The sequence below is a fragment of the Zophobas morio genome, unplaced genomic scaffold, assembly GCF_036711695.1.
Source record: "Zophobas morio isolate AGI-343-1 ecotype UQ-CSIRO unplaced genomic scaffold, CSIRO_AGI_Zmor_V1 ptg000023l, whole genome shotgun sequence".
NCBI classification, from domain to species: domain Eukaryota; kingdom Metazoa; phylum Arthropoda; class Insecta; order Coleoptera; family Tenebrionidae; genus Zophobas; species Zophobas morio.
This window is the reverse complement of record NW_026972128.1, coordinates 9,668,902-9,685,228: the sequence shown is the minus strand read 5'-3', so window position 1 is coordinate 9,685,228 and position 16,327 is coordinate 9,668,902. Positions and strand designations below refer to the sequence as shown.

At 31.0% G+C, this 16,327-nt stretch overlaps 1 protein-coding gene across 1 annotated transcript in view; it reads right to left on the bottom strand.

Annotated features, from left to right (window-relative positions):
- Nucleotides 1–15,164, bottom strand: part of LOC135134270 (serine protease inhibitor dipetalogastin-like) — a 35,762-nt gene extending 20,598 nt beyond the window's left edge. Inside the window, exon 1 of the mRNA XM_064062893.1 lies at nt 14,941–15,164. Within this exon, the coding sequence (XP_063918963.1) occupies nt 14,941–15,145 (205 nt within the window). The 5' untranslated portion in view covers nt 15,146–15,164. The remainder of the gene's footprint in view (nt 1–14,940) is intronic.
- Nucleotides 15,165–16,327: the final 1,163 nt, after the last annotated feature.

The window sequence follows — 16,327 nt, the reverse complement described above, 5'->3', positions numbered from 1 at the left end:
TTTTCAAATACATTTGTTTGTTCACACAGGACATCCAATATTTCATTATTAAATCTTTCTCCACAGTAACAGAATCTATCGGGCAACTGGTTACTCTCACGTTTTCTCGACTTTTCAAGACACCTAGAGTACGAAAAAAGTGGTCTCGATTTTTATTAGACAGATAATTTCCGAAACTACCAGACTGATAGTCGTTAAATTTTATATATACACTGACAGCCATAAAAAACCGACCACCCTGAAAAATTTCGCAAAACCACTTTAAAAAATATTACATTAACTAATGATCGTTATTTTATTAAAATAACCATTCACTACTGACACATGTTGTACAAATGACCAAAAAAAAAAAACATATATAAACGCAAAATTAAATTTAATTTAATAAAATAAGGGAAACAGACCATTTACGATATTTTCTTAATTAATAAATTGTAAACAGTGTTTTTCATAAGTTTGGCAGTTAATAAACGTTTTCACGCGAATACAATACAGACGTCTCTCAAATTGTCGCTCTGTTTCTGTTATTTTGTTAAATTAAATTTAATTCTGCGTTTATTTGTCTTCTTTTTTCTGCTAATTTATACATCATGTGTCAATAGTGAATGGTTCTTTAATAAAATAAAGATCATTAATTAAATTACTTTTTTAAAGTTTGGTTTTGCGAAATTTTTCAGGGTGGCCGTTTTTTTTGCCGGTCAGTGTATATGTATTTTAGGAATATCGTATAGACAGTAAAATGCTAACCAAAATGTGTCTAATCATCCCCACCAAAATTTGATGACGACCGCTCATTATATTGTTGTGTTCTCTTGTACTCGTGATTTATGAATTTACTTTGATTTTCTTTATTATTATTATATATTTTTTATTATTTAATCAATCTTATGACAGTGATATTCTTGGAATAACGTGTCAGCTTTACTGCCAAAAGGTCAAGGGTTCAAAGTCAGGGCCGAGGCCCCCAGCTTCTTTTTATTGATCAAATCAAGAACGATTCATCCTATTTAAGAAAATTTGAGAATACAACACTGTTCTTGTTAGTATTTCATTTTAACCCATCATGAAAATATAAAATTGCTAAGACTAAATGTTTTAATTTTTCGAAGAAGCTGCATTTGTTCGAGTTTACAGGGATGAGGAAAGTTCTGTCTAAATAACCTTAGACCAATTTTTACTTCTAGAGAGTAAGATAAGGAAGTATAGTAATCGATTCCCTCGGCGACTTACCAGTTTCATGTATTCTCATTTCATGACCCATCGATTACGAAAAACGTAGATTCTCGTTTCCGTCTATCTATCGTCTCTCTGTGTGTCCGTTTGTCTGCCTGTTTGTCCGTCTGTCTGTCTGTGTCGATTTTTATTAGACATATAATCCCCGAAACTACTGGACCGATTGTTGTCAATTTTTGTATGTACATACGAGTATATTAGGAATATCATGTGGATAGTAAAACGCAAACCAAACTTTGTTTAATCGTCCCTACAAACAATGTGATGGCGCCACCTCAAAATTGTTCATAATAAATGAGTTTAAATTAAAAATAAAATAGTCCTACACGTGCACTTTATGAATCGTGTTGAGTTTTTACATAAGACATCAAAATTTTTAGAAAAAAAAATCAAAATTGTACAACAACATTTGGCAATTTAATTTTGAAACTGCACAACCGAATGCTGTGAAATCTTGCGTACGTTTTAAAGTTATCATTAGCATGGTAAATTTTTAATCAAAATACATATATCTGTTTATCCCCCCAAATTTTGCCGAATAAATACTATGTAAAATCTAAAACGTACAATATGATGGCTCTATATTAGATTAGAGTATCATGTTAGATTTATCATTGTTTATACAGAGTGATTCTAAAAAAAATTAATGAATAAGTCAGTTTATTTTATTGTGTAAATAAGGAACGGCCCACTCCATTTTCGCGAAAATTTGGGTTTGCAATGCTGTTATTGTTAGTTATTACACTGCACCTATCCAAATTGGCATACGTGTTCTTGCAAAAATGTTGATGGCGTATCAGAAAATTTTGTGAAAGATAAACTTATTTGAAACATATGCATAGCACACATCTTTACATTTACTTTAACATTACGTAGGTACATATCTTTATTAAAAAAAATTAATAAATAAAATACACAAAATCAAATTTTATAGATTTTCGAAAAAGCTGAATGTTCTATTGCATTTCAAAAGCGAGGGAAGTTCCGACGAAATAACCTTCGATCAATTTTTTTGTTTATATTTTCTGTATATAAAGTGGGCAGTTCCTGTGATTCTTCAGTTATGTTAACAGACACAGATGATTGACACTGCAACCCAGTGCATAACTTTGTTTACTTATCCATAAAATATTAGACCATATCTATTAAAAATAACCCCATTGCAATTAAAAAAAGTATAACAAAAATAAATATATTTTTATTTATAAAGCTTAATCAGTGGTCACTTAGGAAATATAAAAACAGAATTAAAAAAATTAAGTTGTGCTTTAAAAACAAAACACGGTAGAGCTGAAAATATTTTTCTATTCCTAACAATTAATGAGATAGCGAAGAACACCCTGTATATGCAACAAAACATTCAGAATATGACGTTTTATTAAGTTTCGTAGTCGCATCCATTTATCTCTGAAATTACTAACCCAAATATTACTTGTGGCACAGTAAATTAAACGGTTTCAGAATCTGCGCTTACTCTAATGTAGATGATAATTATCGCTATCAAGTTTTTCCGAAAGTAACTGTCGAATTTTTTATCAAAGTAGATTGGTGTTTTAATGGATTTTTTAAATATATTCGCCAGTTTTTTCTTGTCTTTCCACTGATATATACATATAATTAAGTTAATGTTTTCGTATATACTTATCGAAACAAAAAACACCAAAATATCCAACGAGAGTATCAAAAATATTTTATTAATTTGAAAAATATAACCAGAATATGAAATTCAGAACCATCTAATGACAAATTTTAATCAGTCGAATATACAATAACATATCTATCAATTTTTAGACCTCTGTTTTCTATTTATAACCCTTTGAATACTTATGTGGGGTGCCAAGTTCTCCTCAGGATTCGATTTTTAAAATTTTCCACGCATTTTCTCTTAAATAAGGCCACAAAAATAATTTAGTGGGTATAAGATCCGGAGTTTTTGTAGGCCACGGAATATTTTAACTATGATTTCTATTGCAACACTCAAGATACAATAAACTAATGTAGTATACGTTCGGTGGCCTGCAATACCTCCAGATTTTACACCACATGAATTTTTTGTGATCTTGTTGAAAAGAAGGGATGTATTTTGCACCTCTAGCAAATGTTATAAATTTGAACATATACTTTCTTTTACCAACAAATATTCAAAAGTTTGTAAGCAAGACACAATTGTGTTTAGAAGTTTATAGAGATCTCTTCGATATTTGATTGGTTACATTTTGGAAGTTCAAAAATATGTCAAATTGTCTCATGATCATTTTTACAAAACAGTTACGTCACTGTAAAAACAGAAAGCAGCTCAGCCGGATACACTTAAGGAATATATACCGTTCTTTACGAAAAAAAGTTCCTATTGGTGTTGGCAATTCCAGACAATAAATTCATGTAATAACCATGCGTATTTTTGTATATTTTTAAATTTACGACTTTTGCTCTTCACGGAAAACTGAAACCATGACTCTGAATATTCAGTGATCAGTAGCGCTGTACACTTAATTCACTGACCAAGAAATTAGCAAATGGACACAATGCTATACTTGAAATCACGTTTCCGATTACATGAGAAGAATAGCTCGCTACAAAACAGCACATTCACCAAATGTACATAACATCTATTTGTTCTCCTTTGTGACTACAGCTACTTTCAAAGAACTATACCTACTTGTTTTGTAAATTAAAGCAAGTAAGTTGTTCGGTGTGCTACTTATCTAAATAAAAGTCATAAAAACATGGTGCTAGACGGCTTGTCTGTGGTTATAACTAGGCGATTATGATTCAGATTTACATGAATAATCGTTTAATAGCTTTTGGAATGAGCACTTACCTGCTATTATTATCAAGAGATATTATTAGCAACAACATGTTGTTTGGAAATAAAGACTAAATTGAATTATAATGTACCGCTACGTGATGCGAGTTGCAAGGCTAAAACAAAGAACACACTTCGTCTAGGTGGCTTTTTGTAATGAGACCGTTAATGGAAACTGGAGCTTTTTTCACAAAAGACATTTTAATTCCGAACCCGTGAAGGAACCGAGCTGCAACTTAACCTATTTGGAATTCTTGTCAATTAAACGCTTTTTTTCTAATTTAATTCACAGAAATATTTGGAGAAGATTGAGACTTCCTGTGGTGAAATTTTGCCAACTGGGTACCCAGGAGATCTCATTAATTAGACATTAACTGTAGTTCGGTACGAAGTCGCTGTTTTTTGTAATGTGAAACGTTTTACCGGTCGTCGCATCAAGAAAGTATAACCATATTTTACACATAATCTGACACTTGTAATTTGAAGATGGGTCGAATTTGTTCTACATTCTGAAACTTCCTCATACCGTATTAATTGATTCGGTTGCTTATTATATCTCGTTTTATTAATAGAAGGGATTATAAATAACAACGACTGTGCAAAACTGCATGTAACGAACTGCTGATGCATGAAATAAAAATTGGTGTAATTAACCAGCAACAGCAGCAGCTCGTGGAGTACCGCAAGAGGCCATTGTATAGGACAGGTCAAGTATCATTTTTGCAGAAATATTTGAGCTCTCATTTATTTACATTAACAACAAGGAACCAGACATGATTATGCATGTTAATTAATTAGATTCAATATGTAAAAAAATGTAAACATTTCACGGGCGGTTGTTTTACAGAAAACTCGCTTATTTCGTGCACATATTGCGGTCATCCACTTTAACAAATTTACGCATTACTTATTCTGAATATTTAATAGGCTTATTAATACATAACACTTCGCATTTATTAGTACGAACGACGAATATTAATTCTAAAATAAAACGTTAAGAGTTTTTTGCTTCTTCCAGTAGCAAAAGCTAATAAACTGTGGAATTTTAAGTCGTTGCTATTCTTAAGCGTCGATACCGATGCGAAAAAATATATTAGTATCAGATTCATGGTTTCCTGGAAGAAACAACTACATAGAAATGTGCATTCAGACACTTCTTGATCTATCGTTTATTAGTTACAGTGTTTTTAAATGAAACGATGCATTTTCGAAGGGAATTGGTTTTTTGTCGTACATGATGTAAGTAAGATGCATATATTTTCTTAAAAACATGAAAAAACACACTTCAAAAAAAGCTATGTATACACTCTTACAGTTTTTATAGAAAATTAGGAATAGTTCGGAGGGAATAAAAAATTCGAATTTGATAGTCACAAGTTGAGCAGCAAAAAATAAAAAATTAACGTTTGAAATACCTGTGAGTCGGCATTTAGCAACGAGATATAGTTGTTTTTTATGATTTTTTATAAAGAATAGAACCAGATTTTCTTCATTTTGTTAAGATAATGAATTTTATGTAAACGTTACGCTTTGCGTTTTAGGTTTTTACGATTGGGGATTTTTCGAAATTAAATAATGTCGACCAAGAGAACGTTTTTATTACATTTTATTTAAGGAAAAAAGAACTTGAGGAAATTGGGCACAATTCTTAATGGAAAAATTCCCGTGTGATTTTTTAATTTTCTAGTCTAGTTGACAATGATGCAAGGTCAGCAGTGAAATTCAAACGGCCGACGTAAGCTTTATGGCTAACTAGAGCAAATATTTAAAAAATCACCCGATATAATCCAGTGAGTGTATAATTTTACACACCTTTTTTGTAAAGCTTTTTAAATCACCATTTTCAAAGGATTTTTGAAGTCCAATTTGGTTGAATCCCCTAATTGTACTGGTTAGTAGACTAACAATGATAACATTCATAACTGATAAGGGTTTGTGAACAATTAAAGCGTTTGTTTTTGAAACTATCACTAATTTCCTTTTTCAACAATTCTATAGCATTTCTATACACTCATTTAAACAATTACAAAATACTGCCTAGGATTTTTTTGAGCAAATTAATATTCGTTCTTTCTGTTCTAATATTTACTTTATTTCATGGCTTACACATTTCCAAGATTCAGGCAAACCTTCCGGTGAATTTAATTTTCAAAATTGTGTGCTTTTTTCAGGTCCCTACAATATATTTGAAAATCTTTCAGAGGAAATGATCCGAAGCTTATTTCAAAAATTCTTAAATTCTTTCAGATTGACAATACAAATCAAAAGGAGGCAAGTAAAAAACTTTACAAAAAAATGAGTAGGTTAGCTGAATTATTTAAACATAACTAATTTTGAGAATTTTTTTTGTGCTGCTGTTGCCAAATATGATCCAAATGCTTGGCGCTGTTTAGAAGTGGTTAATAGAGTTAAATGATGACATTTTAATAATAATTAACACAAAATTTTGATTGAAATTAAATGTCACTCTCACCCATGTCAATTTTGATTGTAATGTGTATGATCAGTACTTGCAAATTTTATTTACTTTTTTATGACAAGTTCTATAACGTAAAATGAAGATATGTGGACTGTTAAAGTACAGGCAAAGAAACATGTTATACTCAATTTGGATTTTTTGGAAAATCTGAATGTCTAGGGTAAAAAAATTAAAGTGGATTCATGAACCACAAGTATAGGAGTATGTTAGTTCATTAAAAATATATTTGGCGTTCACAAAAAAAAAATGAAAAGACGGCATCAAATTATTGGTGGAAACAATTAAAAAAATTTTGGTTAACATAAAATTTGGCAACAATTGGACAGACGACAGATAGACAGACAGACAGACGACATACAGACGGGAACGGGAGACCTATTTTTTCGTACTTTTATTTCAAAATGTAATTTGTGCTAAAGGATTATTATGAAAGAATTTTTTTATTTCAGTTCTAATTTTTAACGAATTTGTGATGTATTTTTGGATGCACTTTTTTTTATATGTAGTAGTTATGATTTATATTATCTACGAATGATGAGATGTTTTGTGAATAAAATTACGCCACCAAATGGAAAATATTGTTGGTAAACTTTTTTTAGATAAAGATATTTACAGAAATTATTGCCACGGAAAAATATTACGCTAATCTTACACATGTAAAGGACAAGGGCTAAATTATCTATACTTATATGTTTGACAACACATTATTATAATTTTTTTACTTCTCGAGCGTAAGCTAAGTAGTCTAGAGAACAAAAAATGTAGTGTCCCATTTAGTGGTCGCCCATTTCCGTCTGTCTGTCTGTCTGTCTGTCTGTTTGTCTGTCTGTCTGTCTGGTGTCTGTATCCATTTTTATTAAACAAGTAATCTGGGAAACTACTAGACCGATTGTTGTCACATTTTGTATGTATACTATGAATATCATGTAGATGGTTAAATGCTAACTAAAATTTAACTAACCATCCCCACCACCAATGGGATGATGTCATCTCCAAAATTAATAATAAAAAGTTGTTTTTAATTACATAAAATAAGATACCCCTGCACTTGTGTTGTGTGAATTCATGTAGAATTTTCACCCTAGACATGCAGAATTTTTGGAAAAAATTCAAAGCTGATTAATAATATTTTGCAATATAACTTTGTAACTGCAAAACCGATTGCTCTGAAATCTTGTAAAGATTTTAAGGTTATCGTAATCATAGTAAATCGTTAAGCAAACTTTATTCATTTATCCCCCCCAAAAAATTGATGACGTCATCTCAAAATTTTGCTGAATAAATCCTATTCAGAATGCGCAAAATATGATGAGTCTATACTTTCGATTTATCATTAAAAGTTTTTTAATTACTTATTCAGGGTGACTCATAAAAATTAATGAATGAGTCAAATTATTTTATTGATTAGATTCTCTATTTTATTTTAACTTAAGGGTTCTCACAAAAAAATAAAATTCGTATAATCAAATTTTATCATTTTTCGAAAAAACTGGATTTGTTTTATAATATTTCAAGAGCGAGGGAAGTTCTGTCGAAATAACCTTCCACCAATTTTTTTGTTTTGTTTTTAAGACATACTTCGAAACAGCTGTAGGATTAGGAAACGACAGTCACTTTTGGCGGATAGCAAATATGCTAGATGGGATTTTCTCACTGGTTGATATAATTTCACTCATTTCAAGCATTATTTAGACTAACACTGATTTCTAAATACTTGGCCCAATTCTTGTGTAAAATTGTTATTTAGTTGTTCCTTTATTTCTTATATGAAACTTAATATTCATTATTTATTTTTTATAAAAAGAATTGCCACTAAGTAAAATTACGTTTAACCATGAAAATAGAAATTAAAATTTATTCAAATGTTGAAGATTCTTTTTTATTGTAATATAAAATTTCCTGTGTGAAATAAAAAACAACTAAGAAAAATTAGGTGAGAATGACTTCTCAAAATATTATTGTTTCTTCGTCTGCTTTTTTTTGGTAAAATGTATTTAAAATATTAATTAGTAATTTAATGTTATTGTCAATCGAGTGAACTAAACTAAGATGAAATCTTTGTGTAACCACGGTATCATAACGTTAAAAGCTAAATTAAAAAAATTAAGGCTACTTATAGGTGCCAGAAAATTAATAATTCCCCTAGTCCAATTTTTCGAGGAATAATAATTGTTGGTCCAAATATTTTTTAGTTTCTTATCTTTTTAATATTAATTTGGAAATACCCAACTAGCATAAATCACGAGCAGGTAGAAAACCTGTCAACTTTACCTTTTCTTGTTTTTGTCCGGCACTATATAATTTTATTGCAGTCTGTAAATTATCAAATTGATTAAATTCACCAATAATTGAAAACGCCATATTACTCGGATTTATTCGCGCTTCTTACAAAAATCCGATTTTACAGTCATGAGAATTAAAAGCCACAATTCAGAGACCTCTCGGTACCGCTACATAACGCCATTGTGTCGATAACAATTAATCAATAACTCAGACAGTACTTTTAGCGATTCCGTTTGCTTTTTCACAATACCGCCATTACGACTCACCGAAAATAAGCAACAAGATGCTCGAAAACAGAAGTTGACTGACATTTTTATTACGCTACTTTATCTTCGTGTTCGTAAGCGATAATTTATGTTGAGTAAATTCCCCAATATAAAATAATTAACTGCATATTAATCTGTTTAGTGAACCCACTCAGTGCAGTCTTGAATAAGATAAATTAATGTTTCCAGTTTAAAAATTGCTTAATTGCATGCACTACCGGTTGTGTGGATCGAACGGAATAATAGGCAAGCAACATTAATACTGATTAATTTAATTATACCGTTAATTTCTATAATGAAGACAGACAAAAAATAATTGAGATACAACTCGTAAACAAATTTAATTACGCCGGCAGTTTTTATTCTGTTTGAGTTTGCAAATAATTTCTATTGGGCGAAGTCGGTCAAAATTGGATAATTAAATAATTAAATAATCAGTGTAAAGTATTTAAAAAAAGTTTAATTAGTATAGTTATCCGCAGACCACACAATAGCAGCACCAAAACAAAACTGCAGTAACACTGCAACGCTCGAATAATGGATTTCGCGAAATGAGAGCGCCTATAATCTTCTTAATGGCAGCAGCACTACTTTTTATACGATTTTACTGTTATGTTGTTACTCTACCTAACAATTTTAGTGTTTAATGGCAAAATTAAGTTAACTATTTGTGATAAAGACATTATCGCTCAGAGAGACCACACCCTCAAACTTCTTATATTGTTTCCAGACCACATATTTCCATGACCTGCACACGTAAATAAAGTCCATATATCATTCCAAATACGCTTGAAACATAACTTGTAAAGATTATGATGTGGTAGATAGTGAGTCGGCTGTAACGAAAAGAAAATGTTAAGTTATTCTAAGCAGCGCTCCAACGCAAGAGACGTGTTTTTCTTGTGGAATATGATTGAAAATGTTCCTTTTGGATGGTTGAAGTGCAGTTATGTAGAGATTTAAAAAAGGAGGAATCTGTGCATGATATAAATCGTGAACGCATTCAGCATTACATCTCATTAAATCTGTAATAAATATTGCAAGATAAACGTCGAGGACTTTTCCTGCTAAAAATGTTATATCCGAACAGGAAATCTTCAAGAACGATTTTCTAAGCATGTGACGCGATCTATTTATCCTTGTTCCAGGAGTGTCCGCGAAAAAGACAGCCTCACGGAATGTATGTTTAACTAAAAGTGAATCGCAGATAGTTGGTCACACTTCACAGATTCCAGAGTTCGACAGCCTTTAAACTAGACACATGCAATGTTGACCGAAAAAAAATTCACAAAAACGGAATAATAATAGATTTCCTCATTTTTGAACAGACAAAAAGCTGCTGGAGTACGTGATTATAATGGCAAGGACGAAGATGAGGGAGTTTTTTACGCCGCCTCCATTATTGCCGAATTAATTACTTCTTTGAGCAGTGGAGGAGTTCAAAAGGGATTTCCAACAAATTTTCAGCACAAAGGACTCAAAAAACTGGTTCCAACTCGTTTATTTGCCATATAAGTATAACAATGTGCTGCATAATACTTCGTTATTCAAGACTACTTCGCACCTTTGAATATTAGATAGTGCTCGTGCTGTTTTCATAGAGGTATTCATGCGAAATAATCCTTTGTTTAGGCACTTGGGGAAATTTATTAATTCATCCGCAGTGCCCTCTTTAATTCCCACCTTACCTCTGACTCCTGACATGGGTTTACTATAAATTATGAAATAATTAAAGTACTCGTAATTAACTCTGGAACATGTTTGGGGTGAACAAAGACAAGGTTAAAATAAATGCAACCAAGTTCACGTAGCTTTGAATCCATGTCTCTATTTAAATTCCTGAAGGCGCCACATAAACACGGTTACATATAAATTAAGACTGAGCATTATCCTCTAACAGCCACTTGTTCGCACTAAATGAGATGCGAAATAAATGAATTAGATCTTTCTAGTATAACCTGTATTGCTGAAATCATTATAACTCAACTAGCGTTCAAAATAGATAGAACATTGACTTCGCGTTTTTTTAATTATGGTCTATTTATACCTACTACATTTGTAATTTTTTTTGGCATCGAGTAATAATTACCCTGTTACATTTTACTAATTGGAAATAAATTATTCACCTCTAATTTAATTTAATTCAATTTACATGACTATCGCGCAGCCAATAATTTATTCGTTACAACCATAACCCATCGCTGCTATCTCTACAACATTCCCAAATGTAATTTTCTACATTTCGTTCCAAACTTTTTGTACATTTTTAATCTGAATTGTACATTTGCACACAACCTTGCCTAAATTATCTCGATGATAACTGTCAATTTCCTTCAAGAAATTGGGCGCTACAAAAACATTTGATGACATAATTTGTAGCTGCGGTTTGTAAAAAACGTCTCCAAATTCCTGCAAGATACTGTTAATACTCGCCTAATGACTCGGAAGATTTTAATTGCCTCGACAATTTCAATTTAACTACACAAAAATTAATTACCTTATGAGGAATCCCAACTATGCGAACTCTAACTAAAGTAAATCAGCAAAGTAGGTAGAAAACAGGAATTCTTTCCATGCCAGCTGGTTGCAACAACCGACATGTTACAAGAATCATAAATTACTGCATTATACCTTAAACTTGTTTTATTTTACTTGGGTCTTTTATAGGTCATAACGATACAGTTTTATGGACTAGATTGCATTTGTGCGATAGTTAACAGAAATATAATAAAAGAATCACTTGGTAAATGAAGGTCCAACGACAAATAAAACAGACAACAAATTTATAGTGTAAAAACAATGTAACAACTGGATTAAATTTAACACAAAGAAATATTTTTTTTGTTTTAATATTAAGCGCAAAATTTTCGCAAAGGAAAGTAAATAATTTTCCATTCTTAATTTTACAAGCCTGACAAAAAAAAATCCTTTGTAAAATTATTATTAGTTATAAATTTTATAAAAAAAAATTGTCCAAAAACGGGCACACCCTGGCGATTAGTTGCATAAATTTCATAATCATACGATCTCACCAATTTTGAGCACTGGAATAGTGAACAGCAATTTTAACTGTCGTGAGTAAACCGTAATATGACTTCCACTTTAGTAAATGTGAAACCACAATTGCTAAAATCAAGACAAAAAATCAGAAAAACCATGATGGTACCACACTGTTCCCACAGTAATGGTCATATAAACTAAAATCTTATGAATTAATAAAAAATAATTTAAAGCACTTGTTGATCATTATCCTACTGTACTGTTGTAAATAATGAAAAATATTTTGATTTAAACCGATTTTAAATGAATTTGAAGTTAATATGTTACAATAGTCTGCGAATAATTTTTTTGTATACAGGGTGATTTTTAGAAATGAAGCGAAAATTCAGGGGTTATTCCTTGGGTTATTTTAAAATTTTTTAGTCCTTGAATGATTTTGGGAAAGACGGTTTGTTTGGAAGATACAGGCTACTAAAACAACTGCTGAAAATAACTACGATTAGCAGCTAGAATGCAACCATTCATCTTCTCCTCATTCCCTACCGAACTTATTCAAAAATACCGGTTGTTCTTCTTAACAAAAATCTTCCACTGGAGTAGTGTACATTAATTAATCTTTTCAACTGTTGCGATAATTAAAAATCTAAAGGATCTAAGTCTGGGAATTGAGGAGTTTTACTTTATATTTTTCACCATGTATTTTCAAACCAAGCGTTTTCAGAAAATCATTCATGGACAAAAAAATGTTAGAATTAACCAAGGAATAACCCCCTGAATTTTTCATGCATGTTAATAAACACCCTGTATACAACACTAATAAATTTGTTTTATTCTTAGATCAATGTAAAAGCTAAATACTGAAATCGGTGTAGTTAGTAATTGATGTTTATAACAAAATCTTTATAAACAGTCTACGGAATGAATTCAATTTTTTTAACTTGTTAGAATATATAAATAGGCATACAATTTTTTAATAAATATAAAGGTAAAATCTCTAAATCTCTGTATTTATCTATATTTTTCCAAAGTAGAATTTTCTGAAATTGCTTGTCAACTCAATTTTCAACGTTTGATGGAAATCTTATTTTGATTTTCGAAGACTAAAGTGACTAAAAATGCTAATTCTGACAATAAAATTTATTTATGTTAATAACTGTTTACCAAAAAAATTTTCTTTGTGATCTACGAAAAATTTTTGTGAAATTTTCAAACAGCGAGATTTGTCTTTTTACTGTTAACAATTTTTAAAATCATAAAAATTTTGAAACGTTTTGTGTAAGGTAACATTCTAAACAAGAAACTATAATTTTAATAAAAAAAAATGCAATGAAAAAAATATTAAAAATGGCGAATTACAATATGATTTACGGCCTGGATCAGATTTTTTTTTAATTTTCTTTAAAATCATAATTTACGAACTTCAACCTAAATCGCTGCTTACTTCTACACCGACAAATGATATTTACTAAGCAACTGCAGTTTTCGAAACAAAAGCTAATCAAGCATATCAAAAATTTGTGATATAATTTAAAATAATTTACAGTTCTTTAAAAAAAATAACTTTTGAGATCTTCAGCTCAATTTTAATTCCAGGTTTTCTTTATTTAACAAACAATTCTTTTCCATTCTTTGCCGACTGCATCTGCAGCAATTCTAGTAATATTTTTTCGTTCTTTGCATTTTTTGAGTTCTGTTGCAGGTTTATGAAAACACTATAAAATAATTATAAATTAATTTAATATACGTAATGTTGTGAATTTAAAATTTAAAAAAATATCCGAATTACTGATTTTGTTAAAAAAATCTTCTTTCCTACAAAAGTTTCAATTTAGAAAAGTATAAAGTGTAAAACTAAAAATTGAATTCCTTGAACAAAATATATTCTTAGATATTTGATGTCTTAAATAGCATTTTCAATCATATTTTACTATACTATTTTTTTTAAACCAATGTAATTATCGAAAAAATTTTAAAACAATTTTTTCTTACAAAAGTTATGAAGTTTTATTACTCCCATTAAAAAAATACTACACTATATTAAGATATTGCTAATAATAATACAAATATTTTTAGTATGCATTTTAATTGAGTCGTTTCAATTCAAGAGTAACTGACAATAAATAGTGGCGTCTGGATCATTACAAAGCTAATAAACACATAAATGCTATTTTTGTGACTCATATAGTAAAAATAATTACCTGAAAGAATTATAATGGTAAAGCGATCTTCATTTCATCGTCCTAAATCGTAAAAATTGTTTTAATAACAAGTTTCATAACGCACACCGCTTTACCTTCAATTTTATCGCTAAAATTATGTGAACAATACAGTGTCCAGTTGGTGCAAGTTCGTCGATTTCAACCCATTACCGCTGTCACTGAATATGAGTGGCGAATTACCATCTAAAAAAGCTGCACGCTTTAATTTGAATGAAGCGTGAAAATGCTGGTGTTAATCATCCAAATTGTCTTCCCAGAAGAATTTGTCGAGTTTCAAAGTCAGGTAGCAGATCGCGAGACACGTTTCATTTTGTTTACGAAAAAATCAGATCTGAATTCTTTTAATAATGACTTAACAACTTTCAAATTAAGCTCTGCGCTCGAATTATGGTTCCCGTTAAAATTCCCTACAAAAAAAAAATATTCAAACGAAGCTGCAAAAAACCTCGGGAAATTTGCTTAATAATTAATGACAATGGATCGTTATCGGCCAACAAAGCCCCACTTGTGGCAAACAATGTCTTTTGTAGTCGTCTATTATCCATTCTCGTGCTTCAATAACGGCTAAATTTTTTATAAATCGGTTAGATTAGATATTCGTAGTCGCTGGAAAATGAAGAGAAAAATTGAAAAGCTTGCGAGCTTTCGGCGTACCTGGCAAAACGGCGGCTAGGACGAGCGAGGCAATCAGCAGCCGAAGATCCATCATCGAGTCCGCAAGAAGACACTGAGCACTGCACACTAATGAAACCAACGCGGTCTGCAAAGGAAACACACAGACTGGCCTATATTGGACCACCTCTTCTACATATAGCCGGCGTGTTCCATGCCACTCGGTATGTGCCCTCTTCCACATCATTTTTGATAAGACACTCGGATGTGGAACGTTGTCTTATTGTCTTTTCAAACAATCGAAACGAGAGAAATTTTGCGATATCGAAGACAAGTCGGTATCAGACGCTTCCTTGTAGATATCCTGCTATAAATTTCTGTGAACAGTTAGAATCGGAGCCATTGACTCGGCTCTTTTGACTCGATGCAAAATTGGAAATTAACGCGTAATGTTTCTACTTGGCTGATTGTGCAGCAGATATTTTTTTAATAGCTTCCTCTTTTGACAGCATGTCGTAAACTGATACTGATACTATCTTCGGCAGGTCTTCCTCGGATTTATTTAGTCTACGATTGGATTACCGGAATGTTTTCTTTACGGAAATATATAAATACAGGGCATTTCCCGCTGGGTGCGGCTAAAATTATCCAAAAAGTATACATAACACGCAACATTGCTTATTTGTATCGAATTTTTCAAGTTTCAAATGAAAGGTTCATAATGATCGGTATCTGTTTACTTCTGTCGCAGCATCTACAACATAAATTAATTAGATATTGTGCTTATATAACATAATGATACAATGGTAACGGTAAACAAAGTGTGATACCCTCTGACTCTCACGCCCAAAGTTTAAAGTCTAACTAACGCCCTCACACTATAATAAAATATTTGGTCATACACAAAAAATTTCGTAAACTGGAATCGAATCCGGATACATATACAACTTATTCGTCAATAATTGTATTTTAAAGATGTGGGGAATTATTGCTAGATCTTGCTTATGTTTATTATTATTTAATATTAATCGAATTGGAATAAAATAATTCATGTTAAAAACTGCTCCAAAATCGTTGTCAGCATTGTAACATCCATAGGTGCATGGCTACTTTCATGTTTTCTCGACGTTTCATGACCCCTCTAAACTATGAAAATTTGATAACATCACCTCAAATTTTACATAGGAAATGCTATTAAAATTATTTCATTATTTATCGAATAAGCGGGATTCGTTAGACTGTACTCCGTAACTACCGAACGGATTGTGGTCAAATTTTTTATGTCTATTATGAATTTCATATATGTAGATGGTAAAACGCTAACCAAACTTTGTCTAATCATCTCAACCAACAATGTGATAACGTCACCTTAAAATTGTACATAATAAATGGATTTTAAATTGTTTAAAATAACATACTCCTACACGTG